This window comes from Neolamprologus multifasciatus, chromosome 12 (genome assembly GCF_963576455.1).
Source record: "Neolamprologus multifasciatus chromosome 12, fNeoMul1.2, whole genome shotgun sequence".
Classification (NCBI taxonomy): Eukaryota; Metazoa; Chordata; class Actinopteri; order Cichliformes; family Cichlidae; genus Neolamprologus; species Neolamprologus multifasciatus.
In genome coordinates this window covers 1,014,057-1,035,328 of record NC_140450.1, presented here as the reverse complement: position 1 = coordinate 1,035,328, position 21,272 = coordinate 1,014,057, and the positions used below count along the sequence as shown (strand labels likewise).

The 21,272-nt window shown below is 44.7% G+C and overlaps 2 protein-coding genes across 2 annotated transcripts; both read right to left on the bottom strand.

Moving 5' to 3' along the window:
• Positions 1 to 99: 99 nt before the first annotated feature.
• Positions 100 to 4,467, bottom strand: shld3 (shieldin complex subunit 3). Its single transcript, XM_085180060.1, has 3 exons — positions 4,024 to 4,467; positions 2,462 to 3,762; positions 100 to 808 (listed from the first exon to the last, which is right to left on the bottom strand). The coding sequence occupies exons 2-3, from the start codon at positions 2,969 to 2,971 to the stop codon at positions 605 to 607; spliced, it is 714 nt and encodes a 237-aa protein (XP_085036186.1). The 5' UTR covers positions 2,972 to 3,762; positions 4,024 to 4,467; the 3' UTR covers positions 100 to 604.
• Positions 4,468 to 4,575: 108 nt separating this feature from the next.
• On the bottom strand, positions 4,576 to 17,255 carry LOC146506094 (serine/threonine-protein phosphatase 2A catalytic subunit beta isoform). Its single transcript, XM_085180048.1, has 8 exons — positions 16,842 to 17,255; positions 14,627 to 14,665; positions 11,817 to 11,987; positions 10,405 to 10,578; positions 7,932 to 8,021; positions 7,279 to 7,440; positions 5,935 to 6,053; positions 4,576 to 5,277 (listed from the first exon to the last, which is right to left on the bottom strand). Exons 1-8 carry the CDS (start codon positions 16,941 to 16,943, stop codon positions 5,205 to 5,207), a joined length of 930 nt encoding a protein of 309 aa, XP_085036174.1. The 5' UTR covers positions 16,944 to 17,255; the 3' UTR covers positions 4,576 to 5,204.
• Between the last annotated feature and the right edge of the window lie 4,017 nt (positions 17,256 to 21,272).

Here is a 21,272-nt window from a genome sequence, read left to right as displayed (position 1 = left end):
TATGACAGAAAACTTGATGAATATTCACCTTGTTTACTTCAGAGAAAGCCTGAACAGTGGATAAATGGCGGCGTGGATTTGCTGTTTGATGAGCATATTTCATTCACACACAGCCTCGCTCTGAGCGTGCACTCTGTAACACCAACTGTTCTTTTTAATGTGCTCTGTGAGGTTTTTGTTAATGGACTCTGGTTTATTTGAAGACAGAGCAGAATGTTAACTTGGTTTTTCTTGGAGCTTCTTCGTCTTCATCAACAGTTTCCAGCTACAACCTGATGTGAACAGCTGATAAACATCAGCTGGATTATGTCTGCATCTCTAAAACAAGAATGTTAACTATGGCAGAAAGCTTCCTGTAACAGCGCGTCTCCCTGAGTGGGTCTGATCGTTTCACTGTTGCTTCCTTTTATCACTTTTATTGTGCTGATTATTATCAGACTGGTGTTTGTCAGGACTCACACTGTGACACTGATGCCGGCCGGGCCGAGCTGCAGGTTAAACCACAGTGACAAAGAATAAGACCGAAGCCGCCCCCGATGTCACCGCAGCCTCCGTCTAAGCTGCGACGTCTGCAGAAACCCAAGCAAGTGCAACAGGGAGCGCTCTACATGCTGAAGACGTTTCCTAGCCGGCGCACCGACAGGCCGATCCTCCCCGACAGCCGCAGCTCCTCCTTCAGGAAGCGCCCCACCTGCTCGGAGTGCAGCACGTCGCAGAACACCCAGATCTCGCCGCGCTCGCGCTGGATGTTGGCATTACACGACGGCAGGCAGGAAGTTCGCGCCGAGCGGCTCAGAGTCCGCCACACCTGCGGGGAGGAGGAGCAAACTCCACGTAAACAGTGTGACATCAAACAGCTGAGCAGACTTATTTCTGTGGGACATTTAAAATGTGACGAGCTGTGGAAACGAGGTGAAGGTCGGACACTCAGATAAGGATCAGCAGACACAGCACGCAGGAAACACGCACACGCTGGCGCCGTCCACAGGTAACATTTAACCAGCAGCAGACTCACAGTCCTCGTGCCCGCTTTAACAGTTAAAGTGTGAAGATGATCAGAGATGCAGTTTCTAAGCACGTCTGACTCACACACTCGTCATCGCGAGACGTCGGTGGGAAACCTGGAAGCTGCGAATCTTTGTCATTTTTCTCTGAGAGACAACAAATTATTAACTTTGACGAGCAAATAAAGTTTTATTTCTGTGGCTTCGTTCTAATCTTTAACGTGTGTGTGACACTCACACCTGGTGATTACCACGAATGGTCCAGATTAAATATTCCACAGTCACTGATTATTAAAGTTTGTGTTTGCTTGTTTTTGTAACGCATTGTTATGGCTGAAGGTGGCAGTGATGCACCTAGAAGCTGTCTGACCAGCAAGAATGGGAGAGAAGTACTCAGACTCGTGACGATTTATCAATCGACGCCGCCGCCAGCATTCGTACATGTGTGAAGTTTCCCGTGCGTGCTGTGAGCGCAGGTGCAGCAGATGTGATGTCACAGATGTTTCAGACGGACACGCTGCTGGAAGCGACCGCTCCCACTGTAACTTCATCTACACCCACACACTGCAGCGTTTATTTCTACCAGGCAACACCTGAAGTTCAGAGGAAGACTGCAATGAGTCCAGCACCTCAGGCACCAGGAAGTGGTCACAAGGCTGTAATGATGTCACAGTAGCACACGCAACAACCAATACAGCGAGTGTAAAGTCACGGCGCCGCCATCATTAAAGAAACGTCTCTGAGGAAGAGTCGAGGAGTTCTCGTTACACATCGCCCTGCGCTTCTACTCGAAACCACCTGTAAACACAAACATCAACCTCCTGCAGTTCCTCTAACACCCAGCAGGGGCAGCAGTGAGTCAGTCCCCATAGACTCCCATGTTAAAACTTCACAGTGTGTTTCCAGCCTGATAAACAAACTGGTCTCTGTGGATAATTTCCTCCTTCACAACAGCTGTAGAGGGGACGACGCTTTAATAACGGACCTGTTCTAGTAAGACTTAAACATTTTATTATATTATATTATTGTTTTGTTTACTTTTATGTTCCCTGCTGCTAAACTTATCTCCCCTTGTGGGACAATGAAGAATTTGAATTGGGGGCGTGGCCTCTTTGACTGACAGCTGGATCTAGCTGCTAGCTGTCTGCTAGCTTCACCTGAACTGGGCCTCTGCAATGTGTTTGTTTGCTTAATGACATCATGTGACCAATAACATGGCTGCTGTGAGGTCAGTGCACTGACCCCAGGAAGGCTGGCTGAGTTTTACTCAGTGACATTCTGGGATTTTGAGTGAATGTTACTGAGCACTGATTAGCAGGTGTGTGTCTGTGTGCACTCCACCGTCTCACGTCTGGCTCCAGTCTGTGGTTTTCCCTCACTTTTAACATCTTCATCAGCCTTCAAACAAAATTTTAAAACATTGTAAAGCTTCACAGTTTCTACAACATTCCACCGACCTCCTCGATGTCTCTCGCTGCTCCGCAGTTCAGCTCACCGATCACCCACTTGGCCCTCTGGCGGAGGTGGAGCCCGTGGACGGAGACGGCGTGGTGAAACTGTTTGGACAGCGACTGCGAGCTCTGCTGCAGGACGCCTCTCTGCGTGAAGACGCTCCACCTGCTCCGCCTGACCTCCGAGCCGGTGCCAAGGGCACCATCTTTGTCCTTGTGTGGCTGCTTCTCAGGTCTGTTGTTAGGAGACACAGGGTGGAGATCACAGTGGGTTTCTGGGTCACCATCTCTGGGTCTCACCTCTGCTGCTGGTGAATCATCCAAACACGTGATGACAGGAGCTGGTCTCGCAGGTCTGATGGGCAGACGGCGGTCTCCGGTGAGCGTGGGGAACCACGGCGTGAAGGCCGGAGGAGCACGGAGAGGGAACGGCTCCAGGAGCTTCTGCGTGGTCTCCAACAGCGAGCCGAGCTCATCAGCTGATCCAGGCTGATAGTGCAGGACTACATCCTCCATACAGGCGGACGGGGTCAAGGGACCGGCTGCAACACCCTCCTCCTCACCATCTTCCTCTGTGTGACGTCAGTCCAGGCAGACATGAAGCACGTTTCATTCGACCGACAGCCCGTTAACGTCATCAAGTGGTGAATGGATTAACTGTTAAAAATGCTCAGCAGAAATTATACTGCGCATGCTCCGCAGTTCACGTTTCTACACACGCTGACAGAAGCGTTCACACTACACAGCATCCCGACCGAAATGTCCCATTCAAACAAATCTTTACCGACTCCGTGACCTTTGAACTTTGCGGCTTTAAAGTAAACTCGGGCTCAGCTCGCGCTCAGGTACCAAACTTCCCTCGAGCACCGGGGGCTAATGTTTTTAGCCTCTGCTGCTAGCTCACGTTAGCTACCGGGCTGACCGGTGAGCAGAGCCGGTATTTACCGGCGGGCCTCTCCGAGCTGACAGGTGATGACTCTAGCCCACCTCCACACCTCAGACCCGCGCGCCTCCATCAAACAGCCGCGAACCACTCCAGGAAGCTAACATGGACGAGCAAATATCGCTCCAACTCTCGCGATATTTGATGTAACGCTGACGTGGAAGTCATTTTCAGTTGAAAACGTGTCTTTTTTACAGTCGTTGATTTTCATCAAAGTTTGATATCATAAACAGTAACATCTGGAAACATCTGCTCATCATCCACAAAGGCAGAAACATCCAAAGAAGAGCTTCAGGAAGCCCGGAGAAGTTTGTGCTGTGAGCTCCGCAGCTCACAGCATTTCCATGTATCTATTCGCATTTTCCTGCAAAAGATGGAGAAACGATGGTTGTTCAGTTGCATAAAAATAGCAAAAAGTGGAAAAAACTTTTTAAACTTTTACCATAAATTCAAAAATAAATGATCACTATCAAATTTGTCTTTAAGGCTTTTTCTAATTCTCGGTTGTAAAACTCGCTCTTCAGAAATCATTTAAAGAAAAAGTTCCTGCTGATTTCTACAACACACATCAGCCAGTTCATGTTCATCGCCTGATTTCAGAACAGCTGTGATTCACTTTACTCACTCATACTTGCCGGCGAGCTCCGGTTATAGTTTCCAGCAGTAGATGCAGGTGTGAAGCTACAGGCTGCTCAGCACTGTGATGTTAGTCTTTCATCAAAACAAATAAAAACATCTTGCAAAGTACAAAGTAGTCTCATTTAACACTTTTAAACATTTCAGATTTCCTTCTGAATCTCTGCATTAAAATATGTAAATAAAAAATATATACATTTCCTGCCAGCATTCTCAGACTTGACCTTAGAGCACAGGTGTCAAACTCCAGGCCTCGAGGGCCGGTGTCCTGCAGGTTTTAGATGTGTCCTTGATCCAACACAGCTGATTTAAATGGCTAAATCACCTCCAGAGGCCTGGTAATGAATCATTTAATTCAGGTGTGTTGGCCCAGGGTGAGACCTAAAACCTGCAGGACACAGACCCTCGAGGGCTGGAGTTGCCCACCGCTGGGCTTAAGCTGAACATGTGTTCTGAGCACGCTCAGAACAACAGAACTGCAGGACAAAGTTTGAACCTCCAGGTAAAGCAGAAGAAGAACGAGGTCGACTCACAGAGGAAGTTCATCAATAGGACATTTTATTTCATACGTCTGTTGTCTTTATTCAAATTACAGTAATATACTTGCTGAGATGACCACCGGCTGCAGCCCGGACAGCTAAAACTCACAGCTGTACTACTAGAAGCAAACTTAAATCAGTTTTTAAAATTATTTCGCAACAGAAAAAAAAAAAAAGCAGGTATGCCAGGAGACGTGTGGTGTTGGCGATGACGTCAGGTCTGTTTTAGTGCTGTGGTCTTTAAAAAAAGAGAAAGGAAACAGAAGAGGAAGAAGGAGGAAGCCTGCGTTTGCGTTGTACATGTGGTAAAGGAGCAGAATTATGGCACATTTGGTCCACGTTGGTAGTTTTATTCTCTCGATTTCAAACATGTGAGAAACAAAAAGAAGAACAGATCAGAGTTTACATGTTTCTGCAGCACAGCATTAAAGACAGCATACTGAAAACACGACTGTAGGGGGCGCCCTCTTTAAAATCTGGATTCAGCCAATCGTTTGTCTCTATTCATCATCATCATCATTATCAGAAGAAGGATTAGAATGGTCTTTCCATCCAAAATGACTGGGGGGGAGGTGGGGTGGGGAGGGGTGGGTGGAGCTTCGTGGATGATGGACGGGGATGCTTCGGACATTCACAGGAAGTAGTCAGGAGTGCGTCTGGTCACATGGGGCTCACCGCGGCGAGGGGCGGGGTCAAACTGAAGGCTGAGGAGACAAAAGAAACCTTGTTAGTGATGACTTCCTTTAAGTCGAGTGAGGTTAGATCAGTTAAACCTTAGCTTCTGTATCCATGGTAACACAGACAGTCATGTAATTTTAGTGGATGAGAGTCCTAGACTGTACATAAAAGATGGTCAGAGTGATGTAAAGCCTTGACCTGGCGTTTTAAAATCAGATGTTAAGGAGCGAGCCGTGGAGCTGCTTGTCTGTCACAATGAAGCCCCGCCCCTAAGGCCTCCCCCTTTCTGGATGTTTCAACTGTAACAGGACCAAAACTTCCAGAATAACAACTTTTTATTCAGACCAAAAACTCATCAGGTGAGTTTACTGAGCTCAGCTCGTGTCAACCTTCAGGAGTCGCCCCCTGCTGGCAGCTGTCAGTGTGTCCATGAATGAAACTGAATGTGTGCTCTGATGTTTCTGACTCAACGTTGCGCAGAAGCACAGTCTGAGTGTTCATGCTAAACTTATATGAAAGAAGAGAAACATTAAAAAAGGAATCTGGGGATTCGTGATGTTTAGTGTGTCCAACCCTCAGTGTCCCCACACGGCTCACTTCATGTATTTTACATGGATCTATTCATATTTAACCTCAGCACCGTTCGGCCTCTCATATGATGTGAACACATTCTTCGTACTTACAAAGAATATTTCAGAGTGTCGTCCAGTTCCATGATGGCCGCCTGGTTTCCACAGCGGTAGCAGTAGTTTGGAGCACTGAAGATGGTCACCACGTTCTTGTCATGGCCCCAGTTGTAGCCCTGCAGGAACAAACATGTCAGTTACACTGGGACACCTCTGATCAACAGGGGGCGCTACTGAGCTGAACGAGCAGGGTTCCATGTAAGTAAGTAAGTAAGTAAAATTTTATTTATATAGCACATTTCTAGATAAAAGATCACAAAGTGCTTTACAAGGTAAAAAAAAAAAAAAAAAAAAAATGGGCTCCATGGGCTCAAGAACAAGTTTCATTTCTTTGTTTTTGACATTTCACCGCTGCGGTCGTGAAATGTTTTTGAGTGAGAATCAGCCAGTCTTTAACCGACCAATCAGCACAGAGAAGCAGAGATATTTTACTCTGAAGGACAAAATCGTCTGTGAGAAAAAAAAAAAAAAAAAAAAAAAGGACTACAAAGTCGTATTTCACTTCAGACACATGAAATTGTCAAGTTAACCGTGAACTGAATGGCGTGCCAACATCAACAGGAACAGCTCTCGCAGATCAGTTCAGGAAAACTGACGAGAACTTTTAACATTTCCAGTGAGAATAACGGTCAAACCAGGAACTCTCAGCTCAACCTGCTCTGATGGAACCAGCGAGGGTGACCGCTCTGTTGGGACGAGCGGAGGGTTCATCTGTGGGCGCGGCGCGTCCTCGGCCGCCTGTGATCGGCGCTTTCCTTCAGCTGCAGATGAAGTTCGTGCAGCTGCTTGGCGAATCTTCTGAACAGTGAACTGAACCTCCGTGGGAGTGAAACTGGGACACCAGAGAGGAGATGAGGAGCCTGCTCCAACTTCATGTTGTTGCCATGGGAACCAGAGGATTTTTATAGGACCCTTCAGTCCACTGGCTGTGTGAACACGTGTGCCAGGTTTAACATAAAAATAACAGGACATGTGAGCGCCGGTCTGCGGGGTTCATCACGACAAACCTGCAGCAGCGTGGGTTTCTGAAGCTCATCATCATGACATCAGAGGACAAACAGGTCACCTGACCAGGATAACGAGGTCACCTGACCCACAATAAAGTGTTTTGTTTTTTTCTTTCTAATCTGAATCATCATCTCTGCGTATAAACAGGCTGCTAACAGGTTGGATTTCCTTCTTTTACCTGAAAAGCCAGATTTGTTTGTTTTTTTAAAGTGAACCCCCGAGGAGATTTGGTATAAACAAATATTCAAACTCATTCTTTGGTTAAACAGCACAATATTTTCACATAAAAGTGACACCGTGCTGTGAAAAAGCGTCCAAAAGTCATCGTTTTACCTCCATGACCAGCTGATGGGCGCGAGACACCAGAGTGAGTCCGTTGGCATGATTGAAGGTTTCAGAGATGTCCTGACCGAAGGTGTAGCCGGCACCTCGGGGAGAGATCCCCCACCCACCGCGGTCATCGGGGTCCGACCACAGCAGGTCACACATCGGGCCCTGAAACAGAAGCAAACAGCAAAATATAAACCTGATAAATGACGCTTCGAGTTTAAACTAGAAGCACAGATCGTAACTGCACTGTACGCAGAAACTCATGATGGACAACAGACGTTATTGAAGGTTTGAGTGGTGTTGCAGAGCTTTGCAGAGCACTGATTTCTTTAATAAACTGCTCTCCTGTTCTTGCTTTGGTGACAATTTTGTACATAAAGCAGTAAAATTACTACGTGTGAACAGATGAGCTGTGTCTGTAGTTTTTAATGACACAATCAGGTCTAAGCCTCGGCTCTGGCTCCTCTGCAGCTCACGAATGAGTGTCAGCATCGAGCCGACCGACGCGTTTGTTCTGCCTATTTATCACCATGTGGTGCCAAACGTGGATCAGTGTGAAAATAAAAGCTCCACAGAGGCCGTCTCTCAAACAACCGACGGGCTTTTGCACGGAGAAAAGCTGTCGTACCATAGGCACGAGGAGTGTGTGTACCTACCTCATGTGGAACTTCTTGCAGGCGGTCCAGAGCTCGTATGTGATCCAGAGTGTCTATGGAAGGAGACAAGCCTCCGTGGAGACAGAAGATCTGAAACAAAGAACAACAAAACCTCCAGTTAAATAATTAACGAACAGATTCACCAACAAACAGTTAAAAATATCTTTATTCAGCTTTAAACTCAGGCGGGAGTGTGTGGACGCTCAAATATTCACTCATGAAGAAAGAAAAACCCAAATAAAACTGACAGGATGTGGCTGAAAAACAGACAATAGGGTAAATGTTTAAGAGGCGGACAGACCGCAGACACGAGAAACAGGCGATTAAAAATCAGAATCATGATCTATGCTGACCGTTTTTAATGTCAGATTCATGCTCAAGAAAAAGATTTGCCACGTTTGCCAAAAACAATATGATCATCATTCTTTCATGTGTTCAGGTTTCTTTAATCAGCTACAGTTCACAGCAGATCTCTGCACTCATCTTTTATTCTAGCCTTTAAAAAAGCACGACGTGAGGAGATTTCATGAAGTCATTTAAATAGTCGTTTCTCCCATTTCTACTCTCAGCTAAAAACATGCCAGCATCACCAGCAGGAGGCAGTGATGCAGCTACAAAACGTTTACCAACCAACATGATAATAAACACAGTGTCATACCTGAAAAAAGGAGCACTGATTTAACCTTACACGCAGGGATGGGATACGAGAACCGGTTCTTATAGTAGAAGAACCGGTTCTTGGAATTCTACTAGTCTACGTGCTTGAATTGTTAGTCTGCCTGCCTATAGATCCTTGCACACTTGGCTACGATCAGCTGGTTTCAGTTTGCGTGTTGGAGGAGGAAAATAGTGGCGCCGTCTCCAGCGTGGACGCAATGATAACATGGAGACTCCTCCAGGACAGAAGCGCCTGCATCATACTGTTAACACACGCTCTTTAACAGCATGCTAATGCTAAGCTAGTCAGACAGCATGCTAATGCTAAGCTAGTCAGACAGCATGCTAATGCTAAGCTAGTCAGACAGCATGCTAATGCTAAGCTAGCCAAGAGCCCAGAGTGACGCTAAAGCTGAGTGAATCCCAACACCACACCGCGCTGCGACAAAGTGACCAGCCAGGCTGAAGTAGAATCCCCATGGCAACCACTTTACAGTCTCTCTGCTGGTTTCAGCTCTGCTCATACCTCATACCTAAACACTAAGAACGATCGCGTGTCCTCATCAGCACAGGGATCTGTGTTGGTGTATGCAGCTGTAGCCTCAGGTTTATAATGTTAAACAGTAACTGTGACTCCGTGTCAGGGTTCATACGCCTATTTCAGGGTCAAATTCAAGCACTTTCAAGGTCCCTTTTCAAGCCTTTTCAGCACCCCCCCCCCACCGCCCAACACAAAGAATGCCTGTTTCAGTTCGCATCACCTCAGTAAGACCATGTGAAAATGAAAACAAATCATCCTGGGTGAACTTAAACACCTTTGTTCCCCTTTCGTTAAGACAGAAAAACGCACCACACAAAAATACTGCAAAAAAAAAAAAAAAACTTATACACATCGTGTGAACTCAACATGCACATTTCACTTAAAAATTAAGATGTGAAAATGTGAACAAATCAACTTGTTAGAGATGTTCTTAAAAAAAAAAAAAAAAAAAAAAGAAAAGAAATGAGTCTTCTCATCAGATATTGATGCTTCTTTCCTGTGTGACAAAAAATAGGAGACTAGGTTTGTTTGTTTTTTAAGTTAATTCCCAATAAAACTGTTTTTTGCTAACTACGTTGCTGTTTGTATTATTGCTGAAGTCCTAAACGTCACCTTTAAAGTGTTTGTGCTAATAACATCATGTCAGACAGGCACGGAGAACAGCACTGACTGGGAGGCTTTGAACACATCACATAGTTCAATTCAACATATAAGACTTTAAGAACGCACAAACATCTACTTAAAATCTATTGAATTTATCATCTGTGATATTATTATGTACAATTCCAATGTACTTTGTTCATCTGCCTTAGATAAACAGGCAGCCTTAAAGTATGAAATATTCATATACAAACACACATAACTGTGTGTACTGTCTCCGTGGCTGATTGTGCCCCACAGGCCTCAGTGTGAGCTTGAAGACATTTATAATGTTTAAGTGTCGGTGCTGACCAGAAACACATTCTGAATGAAAGCCGGGGAACTTTGGTAGCACAGAAACTAACGTTTTTACTTGACTTTGAGTATTGACCCAACACTGATCACAACAAACAGGAACTGCATGAACTGATATGCTGCTCAGTGACGGTGGCCACTCTCAAAGCAGAGCCAACGAGAATCAATAAGAGAATTAATAAGGAATCAAATCGATAAGTAATATTAATAATGGAATCTGAATAACTAAATTCTTATTGATTCCCATCCTAACTGCAGGTCTGATCAGATGAAAACATCACAGTGAAACTGGGATCAATGAAAGGGCGTGGCGCGTCCTACCTGTCCGTCGACCAGCGCGGTGAGCGGCAGGTAGTCGAACAGGTCTGTGAAGTACTTCCACACGTTAGCGTTGCCGTACTTCCTCAGGCACTCGTCGTAGAAGCCGTAGACCTGTGTGATCTGCCGAGACTCGTGGTTCCCTCGCAGGATGGTGATTCGCTCCTGGAAACGAACCTGAACGACAATTTAAAAATACATAATAACGTTAAAGACGATCTAAACCCAGGTCAGACCGCCAGAGAGCAGCATGCTGACTCAGCTACATGTTTAATGACTGTTCAGTCAGACTTCATGATGTAAAATAGAAACGATTAGCTAAAGGAAACCATCACGCTGTGATACCAAGACGGGAAAGAAGAAGCACTCAGACAAAAGTGTGACTCTGCTGGCAGCCTCTAGAACAGAAACAGGACCACCGCTCCCCACCGGGGGAGGAGTCTGACGGCAGGACGAGACATACCGGAAGAACCTTTGAGACAGGAAGCTAGCTGGATGGCATTAACTATACTTTCAAAATAAAAGCAAAGAAGTTGTAAACTACTAAAGCAGCAGCGCTGTTCTCTCAAACAGGTTAAAAAAAATTATAACAACCAGGTAAACGTGTGTGAAACATGCAAGTACAACAATAACCACAGTGATGCAATTTTCTAAATAAAGTTTCTTTGCATCATTTTTATTTGTCTGTGTATCATTTTAACTACATTACACTAAACTTTAAGAATAAATAACTTTGTCTGAAGGGCCGATCACGCCGGTGTGTTCCTGTGAACAACCATGTTTCTGTAAACTCAAAGCTCACAGCCTGTGAATCCTGCAACAAACCTGATATCTAACAGAATCACACGTCAGAGTCGAGGTCTGACACGTGTTGTGGTTAGAAAACAAAAAAAGGTCATTAAAGTCTATCAGTTTCCTTGAGATTTACACGCTGCAGTTGTACTGTGAACACAGTCAGAGTCAAACTAGTTCACATCATTTTCACATCATGTGGTTGCTTCTGTTCAGACCACATTTATCCGCCGACTGCTCCTCTGTGTGCAGCAGAAACATTGGCCATCCCCTCAGTCAGCTGATTTCCCCTCACATGCCACCAATTCATGTTTTTATAAAACGTGTTTATGATGCTCTAAAACTTTACAGAACCATCAGTCCTCAGATTAAACGTCTGCTCAGCTGAGCTGATGTTGATCTGTTTGTTTGAAGTTCAGACGAACTGCAGATGATTTTTGGAAGCTTTCAGACTGACAAACAAGTTCAGTCTGCTTCTTATCAAAACAAACAAACAGTCTGTCAGCCTGTGGCCACCGAGAGCGCTGTGATCCTAACAGGAAGTAAAATCAGAGAACATCAGCTGACATCAGAGCGCTTCCACGCAGCAGATGTGAACGCCACACAGAAACACAGAGGTTTACCTTTAACGTGACGAGCAGCGTGACCGTCTCCACAGAGTAGTAGCCTCTGTCGACGTAGTCCCCCATGAACAGGTAGTTGGTGTCGGGAGACTTTCCTCCGATCTTAAAGAGCTCCATCAGGTCGTGGAACTGACCGTGGACATCGCCGCACACCGTCACCGGGCATCGCACCTGAGGGGACAAACACATGGTCAGCACCACAGAAACTGTTCAACGAAGCTCATTTGTTTTGTTTTTTTACACCAAGCCAAAAGGAAGCCAGCGTTTTTTGTTTTTATCTTCCTGCTCTAACATCCACTCCAAGGCCTGATTTTAGATAAAAGCACAAATATAGTTCTTAGATACTGGCCCCGATGACTGATGATCAAATAGGATCCAACTGCTGGGTCATATTAAATAAATTACATTTTTATTAGGATACAAAGCTGAAGGAAAAGTCAGGGATTTTCTTTAACCCTGAACAACCTGGCTTTTATGTTGACATGACTCATGTTTGTGTCTGCAGCAGAGGAACGTCAATATTTAGGCTGATAACAAATGAACACACAGACACACACACACACACACACACACACACACACACAGACACACACACACACAGACACAGACACACACACACACACCTGAGCGACAGTACGTGAATATTTAATGCTGGGTTTTATTTGGGATGCACTGACCTGATCTTTGAATCAGAAATTTGATCTCAACCAGGTTGAACTGGGTATCCATGACAACAGGCTGATATACTCTAGTCAGTTCTAGTTTTTACTGTTTGTTAGCCTTTTGGACACAAATACATCAAACCTGCAGGAATCAGATCAGCAACAAAGACGATGAAAATGATCATCGGTGTAACACTGTTGGACCTTCAGGTGACTCACCTGTGCTCACTATTTACCAGGAATGTGTGCGACTCATCAATTAGATGTTTAACAGCTGCTGCACTCGACAGTTACATAACTACTCTGTGGTTAAACTGAGCAGTATTTCATTAATCTACAACCACAGTTTCCTGTAAAGCTAGCACAGTTTATCGGTGGGCCAATATCAGCGTCAGTATATAATCATGTCAATAAGAAACAAAAAAGATGTTAGAGACATCCATTTGTTTTGTTTCTGAAAGAAAAAAAAAACATTCCCAGCTGATCTGTTGGAATATCACTAAATATCCACACTGGTGTTAAAACTCCTGCATGTGTTGGGCTCTAGTTTCCTGGCACACTAACATAAAACCACGGGACCAACGGGCCCACATCATGCACATGATGGCTGCAGGTGCTAGCACTGCTAACGTTAGCCTCACCGTGCTGAGTACACTGGCATGTTTGTGCAACATCACACTGAGCGCACCAATTACTGCCAAGGCACAACACCGAGTGACGTAAGGTTTCAACACACCTGCGAGGGAAACGTCTTCACGTCACCTGTAACAGCATCAAGCTCTCTTCAGGATAAGCTCACTGGATCATAACTGGTCTTATCAGACACTCTGGTTCAGATCCAGCTTCCTTTTAGAGGAGGAGGTTTCACTGAAAGCTGCCGACACCTCGGCACACCTGATGTCGTCAGGCAGCTTTCACTGTCATTTCTCTCGACTGCGTTTTCCTTCAGGTTGTTTCTCCAAACGTCAAAGGGATCAGTTTTACCTCTTCACCATCAATCAGGCCCTTTCATGTGTTCACACACAGTAAACGTAACTTTCACTCGTTCCTTTTAGCACACCTGAGTCTCAAAGAACCCACTACTTCAGAATGTCAGCGTTTGCTTACTTCAGGGTTTAAAGAGGTTCTAAGCTGCTGACAGAAATCCTCATTTTTGTTATTGTTTATAAATAATAAAAAATGAAGGCACCAAAAAATGTTTAAGAACTGCATTAAAACAAAAGACAAATCTGATCCGATCTGGCAACTGCTCTGTTGACAGGAAGTCAATATGATCAATTAAAGTTCTTTAAGTCCGAACACACACGAGGAACAATTTCCTCAAATCACTTCCACCTTCCTCACTGCAGGTGAATCAGTAACAAGCAGCTGACAGGAGCGGCTGTAAATAGGACGCTCACCGACGGCTGGATGTTTGGATCAGTTTTGTGCTTTTGAGGGAAAACCGTTTCCATAAAAACATGGCGGTGGGCATGTGTGCGAGCCCACGCCTCAGCTGTAGGCCGTGTAAACAGGGTGTGAGATTGCTCAAACACCCCACAGGGAACAAACCGCACACTGAAATCTGTTCCTCAAATCTTTTCCACACTTTGATACAAATGAAAGAAAGAATTTGGACAAACAGGAACCTTTCTTCACCTGTGCCCTGCAGAAACACCATCAGCAGGTGGAGAGCTCATTTAAAAACAGGCTGGCGCTCACCTACACGTGCTGATACCTGGGACCTGGAAACTGTCCATCATTTCACAGCGTGTTTCTTCATGCTGCTTTTATTGGGGGGGGGGGTTTAAGAGCAGCCTGGAGGTGTTTATGAGGAGAAAGGAGCCTGTCACAGTTTACAACTCCACTATCTAGAAGGCTCCCTGGGCTGGACCTACTTCAAATATTGTCAAAGGTACCGTGGCTCTGTGACAGTGCAGCTCAGGTTAACACAGAACTACGGATGCATGTAAAATGTTAACCTGAGCTCCGCTCCACCCGAGTCACATCTTCACTCTGAAACACATAAAGGACTGATGACCCATAAACGGCTGACTTGGATTAGAATCTAATCGTTTGATATTAGCTCTGGTTTTATCCTCTGCTTTTCTTTTTCCTCGTGACTTTCATTTTTCCATGAATAATCAATAATGAGTTCGGAAAACTCACCTCCTGAACGTTGGACTCCTTGGTCAGGATCTCCTTGGCCTGTAGAGGAAACAGATTTAATGAGTGTCTTTGGGTTTGTTTGTTTTTTTTTAAGGAATCCCAGTTCAAACAGTGGGGGGGGGGGGGGGGGGGGGGAATCATGTGAGGAGCTGACAGGAGGTGAAATCAAACTCCTACGTGCCCAGAGTCACACACACACCGCACATGACCTCAGAGGGCACTGTACTGTTTGGAAACCTGCTCTCCTCACCCCCACAGCTCTTTTAAATTAGTGACAAAATAAAGTTGATCTTATTTTAGAGTTTTAACCATCAATCACTCAGCAGCTGAACTTCCCTGCTTCCCATCAGAATTCACAGGTTACACAGGTAGGACTGGGACTGCCTCATTTTTGACCAGCTAAACACGTCATACACATGTGACATTTAAGCTGTCGTTTTTTTTTAATTCTCTTACTGATAAAGTCAAGTATTATTAATTTATTTTACTGGAAACTGGAAACAGCTAACCGGGCAAAATGCTAAATATCTTTTTTATGCTGTACCAACAGTGTCCTCCAACCAGAACCCTTCAGAACAGCAGGTTATAGTTCCCTCTATTCGAAATAACGCCATCTTTGTTAGTCAAAATGTCAGAAATATCCAAACCTCACACAGCCCTTTGTTAAGCACAGTAAACTCATCAACACTGAGTCATCAGCTACACGTGGACTCGCTGTGTGAGGCTCATTTAGAGCAGGAAAAACTTGCTGCAATGAATAATGCAACAGCTTAAATACGTGGAAATATAAAATCAATAACCTTTAAAAATGTACCCACCTAAGGAAAAAGTCCATAAACATGTTGCTGGTTTTTAATCAAATTTACTGCAAACAACAATGTGTAGGAAGAGCAAAATAAAGACTTATCAGTACTTTTTACATCCCTTCAGCTTCACTCATAGCTGAAAGATGACAGCATGTAGCTACAACAGGCCAAACTTCATTCATCTCATGAATGTTACTGTTATTAACTGTAATAAGAGCCCCCTCAGTAATTGATTAGTTCATATGAAGTCAGCTGGCAGAACCTGGCTGCGCTCAAACCTCCTCACCCATCTGACCAATACCACCTGGATACTTTCATTTCCCCTCAGATTACTGCAATAATCTCCTAATGGAGATCAATCAGATATGAGCCGGTCTGTGCCATGTTCATCATACCTCCATTATATTCTTCTGTCCTTCAAAATTTCACGCAATGTTTATCCAGTTTTTACTTTGAGACTTTCATCTTTTTATTATACTGAAAATCTAAGAAGACAAAACGGGGACACCAGAACCTGTACTATGAGTCTCTTTATTTATTTATTTATTCATTTTTTAACATCTAAACCATCTCTGACTCTGATTAGCTAGAAATAAATAAATGACTGATTAGTACAGACGGTTTCAGCCCTCATTTAGATGTTAAATGGCACCAACAATGGATTCATCTTCATGCAGAGAGCATAATAAATCAGGTTACAGACATTTTACGCTCTGCTGTCTCGGACGTGGATTTTCAGTTTGATGGGTATTTTCTCTGAACATCGCTGCTGTAATAGAAATGTCTTCAGATCAGATCATTTAGTCAACGCACACTTCTAAAAGTATGCAACGAGGAATATTTCGGGTTTAATCGCTTCGACAGAGGACGAGAGCCGCCACACGGCTGAACAAACGGCTCAGTTTTAATGGTGCAACCAACCTGCCGTTTATGCAATCAAATGGTTGATCAATACATTAAGGGCGCGGTACTAATCGATCAATCGCGACACACATTAACAGATGATTAGCCTTAACAGAGAAATAAGAATAAAGCCCCGTACAGTGAATGGCTGAATCAGGCTGAATCCCGGCCTGTGCGCAAAAAGCAGCGCAGGTAATAACCGGGCAGTAAAATGGGCTGCGTCTATTTCTTGGCACTGGGCTAGAGATGCGATTTTTCGGCCCGTGTGTAATGAGTCGACGATAGTCGGACAACCGTTCACAGTGGGGATTATTTAATAGAAATACACACATATATATCACACCTGAAAGGGAATTCTGACTCAGAATGCGGAGGAAAATTGGGCGCAAACAGCCGCCTCGTCGCTCCTTTATTCCGGAAATTAGCCAGAGCCACTTTCGCAACACAGGCCGCGCTGGACTGAGCCAGGCCTGCCGGGAAATCATGTCAAAAACTTTGGAACTTACCTTCTCACAGAGCGTCCGGACTTGGTTTTCCGATAGCTGCTTGCACTCGTTTAGCTGTTCGATCCATTGGTCTAACTCTTTAGTGAAGGATTTGTCTTCCATGACAGCCGCGGTAGCTCGCTAAGCTAGCTGTGTTAGCTACCTGAAGAAACAAGCGGGCCTGTGTCTCTACGCTAGCTGCTAATTTAGCCTTTAGCTCTTCGTATTGTTAACCCACCGGACCGGTTGGAAAAAAAATCACCGCAACAGTTTAAAACAACGACCTGTTTAATCAACTTCTATCATGATAAATGACCGATGTTAAGATACCAACGTTAAAAACACGGGTCTATCGGCCGGGGGAGTGAAAAGGATCAAAAGTCCCCGATGCGGCAGAGCGTAGCGGCAGAATACTGCGGCGTCGCAGCGGCTAGCCGATTTGCTAAAGGAGCTAGCCACAATAACATCCGGGGATTTAACCAGCGTGTGGACTTAGCACAGCACTGACACCGTGTGGACAGACCTTGAATTACGGCGCGAATGCGCGCCACAACAGTACTAGTATGTCTGTGAAGGTTCTCAGTCATCCAGGTCATTGTAGTCAAAGGAGCTTGCAAAGAAAAGCGTCTGGACTTCTTTAAGTTGCTTGAAGACGTTTCACCTTCATCCGAGAAGCTTCTTCAGTTCTAAGGTCAAATGGTGGAGAGTCCCAGATATAAACCTAGTGGGAGTTTCCCCCCACAGAGTGACAAAAGGACCCCCTGATGATCCTCTAATCGCCTGAGCCAAGGTGTGGAACTGGGTGTGGGTCCCAATCAGCCAGAGTTTCGGGTGAGTTCATTGTGAAACCTGGCCCCACCTTATCATGCGAATTCCTGAGGTCAGATGACCCAGGATGTGAGTGGGCGTTAAGGCGTCTGGGGAGGGAACTCAAAACTGGATTATAGATGGCAGAGAGTTGGTGTCGTAAACCACCGCCTCTGTTCAAAGATGGTCGCTCACAGTGGACATAGATGCTTCTTTCACTCCTCTTTCAAACCATCTGTCCTCTCTGTCCAAAATGTGAACATTGGCATCCTCAAAAGAGTGACCTTTGACCTTTAGATGCAGATGGACTGAGTCTTGTCCTGTGGAGGTGGCTCTTCTGTGTTGTGCCATGCGCTTGTGAAGTGGCTGTTTGGTCTCTCCAATGTAGAGGTCTGGGCATTCCTCGCTGCTGTACAGCAAACACCACATTGTTGAGTCTGTGTTTTGGCGTTTTGTCTTTCGGGTGAACCAGTTTTTGTCTGAGTGTGTTGCTGGGTCTGAAATGCACCGGGATGTCGTGCTTGGAGAAAACTCTCCTGAGTTTCTCTGATACACCGGCTACATAGGGGATGACAATGTTGTTGCGTCTGTCCTTCTTATCCTCCCTCGCTGGTGTCTGATCTTCTTTTCTGTGCCTCTTTGCTGACTTTATAAACGCCCATTTAGGATAGCCGCACGTTTTGAGTGCTTCCTTTACATGTGTGTGTTCCTTCTTTTTCCCTTCAGGCTTAGAGGGAACATGTTCTGCCCGGTGGTGTAGGGTCCTGATTACTCCAAGTTTGTGTTCCAGAGGGTGATGGGAGTCAAACAGGAGGTACTGGTCCGTGTGTGTGGGCTTCCGGTAAACTTCGATGTTGAGGTTGCCGTTCTCTTCAATGTGCACAGTGCAGTCCAGGAAAGGCAAACAGTCGTCCTTCGTGTCTTCCCTGGTGAACTTGATGTTTTTATCCACAGCGTTGATGTGCGCAGTGAAGGATTCCACTTCCTGTGTCTTGATTTTGACCCAGGTGTCGTCTACATATCTGTACCAGTGGCTGGGTACTCTTCCTTTGAAAGAGCCAAGAGCCTTCCTTTCCACTTCCTCCATGTAAAGGTTGGCTACAATAGGTGACACGGGGGAGCCCATGGCACAGCCATGTTTTTGTCTGTAATAGCCTTCGTTGTATTTGAAATATGTAGTGGTGAGGCAGAGGTCTAACAGTTGTGAAGTTGGTCCTGTCCTCCAAGGAGTTGTCTTCTTGTAGTCGTTTTCTGACAGTCTCCACTGCCTCCGTGGTGGGTATGCACGTGAAGAGAGAGACTACATCAAAGGACACCATGGTTTCATCTGGATCCAGGGTAAGTTTCTGGACCTTGTCAGTCAAGTCGGTGGAGTTCTTGATGTGGTGTGGGGTGTTCCCCACGAGAGGAGCAAGGATGGTAGCAAGGTGTTTTGCAATGTTGTAAGTAGCTGAGTTCATGCTACTGACTATGGGTCTGAGTGGGACAGCTTCCTTGTGGATTTTAGGAAGTCCGTAAATGCAGGGTATGGCATCCCCTGGGTAAAGGCGGTGATAAGTAAGGCGGTCAATGATTTTGTCCTTTTCAAAGTCTTGAAGGCAAGCTATAACTTTCTTTTTGTAGCTGCTTGTGGGGTCTCGCTTTAAGGCTTCGTAGGTATTGTTGTCACTGAGGAGAGTAGTGATCTTTGTATGATAATCTGTAGTGTTTAGGACCACGGTGCATCTTCCCTTATCCGCTGGTAAAACAGTGATGTTGTGGTCTTTGCTCAGGGAAGCGACGGCCTTCTTTTCCTGCATTGTGAGGTTGGACGGAGGGACTTTGGCACTGGAGAGGGTGGCTGAGACTTTCATCCTGATTTGCTCTGCTTCTGTCTGTGATAATTTATTAATCCGTATGGCCGACACTACAAGTACTAATACTAACACAGTACAAGTACAGAACTACTGCTGCTACAGCTTCATTACTGCTACTTTCACAGTACACCTACATTACTGCAATACTATTACTACACTATCACTACTGCTAATGAGGAGGTTCAAAGGAAAGTTGAAATTGTTATCCTCATGAAATCAACCGGTCAGAATGCAAAATAAAACAGCCATCAATCTGTTGCAGTATATCAGAGTTATATAGCGTAACTTAAAGGGAGACATAAGCTGTGTCCCAAAACGTAGGCTGCTTCCTCCTGAGGCCGCATTTGTAGGCCGATTACGGCACAGCGGCGCAACGAAGGCTGTCCCAATTCGTAGACTCCTCTACTCCAAATGCGTCCTCCTTTTCCCCAGATTTGAAGGATGGGTCGGGTGTGTCCTTCGTGGCCCTGAAGAAGCTTCTGGGATGAGAGGTGAAACGTCTTCAAGCAACTTAAAGAAGTCCAGGCGCTTTTCTTTCCAAGCTCCTTAGACTACGATGACCTGGAGGACTGAGGACATTCACAGACATACTCTTATTACTCTTTCTAGGTCACAAAATAAACTCACGCCTGCAGGCGATTGAGCTGCTGACATTTAAGACCAGCATTCACCGCCAAATGATCTGCCACGCTCAGTCACTGCTGGCCATCACAATTCTTGTTAAAGTTTAGAGTTTGTCGTTGTAAACATCTCAGCTTTTGTTCTCCTCCATAGCCTCCTGACTTTCACACACCACCATTGCTTATCTCTCCATAAGTCTAGTTTCTCTCAAAAATCCTAGTAATTACATTTACCTGGAGAACAGGAGCTTTATGTTTTTCTTCTAGGCTCTGTGCATCATTAGTTCATCGCTCACATTCAGTTATCTTTGTGAAAATGGTGTAAATAAAGTCTTGTAGTCACGCTCTCCACAGTCTCTGTGTGCGCTCCACTTTTGAGTCTTTTACCGGGTTTGGCCGTGACAATTTCATTTACTCGATGACAGAAATGACAGAACGCTGTTCAAGATGAAAGGAGAAGGTCGCTGTTAATATCTTTACTTTTACAGTTAAGTAATTAAATAGTGAAGATGTTTACTAATTGTGCCCATTTAAGCTTAACTTTTATTTTTATTATATTGGACATAAAAACACAAACATTAGAAATAATGTTTGCTCTGTTCTGCTTTCAGTTCATTCCTGGAATCAACTAAGTTTCATTTTTAGAGTTTAACAGAAAGTCCTCACCCCGCTTTCCTGGAAGCCACCTCCTTTCTCATTTTATCACTAGCTTTCACTTTCTGTGTGCATGCACTATAAACTTCACTTCATGTCTGATGTAAAAGTGCGTGATTAGGTAGAAGAACAATTGTGGATCCATGACCTTCTTGGGGACGCTCCCATAGGAAGCTTCTTGCATGAAACATCTTCAAGGAAACTTAAAGAAGTCCAGACACTTTTCTTTCCAAGCTCCTACGATGACCTGGATGAAAACCTTCACAGACACAAAGCACCACAACATTACAGGTTATAGTAATCCATACGTAAATGAGATGTTTGTGAATATTATAAAACATCAAAGGAGGCTGAGCGTCAACATCTTTTATATTGTAATTAGGAGCAGAAATACCTTTCACACTGTCATTACATTGGTATTAAAATAATTGTAAATTATTTTACTTAAATTTTTATATTGATAAATATTTATGTCTTTTTTGAATATTGTTTATTTTCCAGTATAGGTTGAGGTT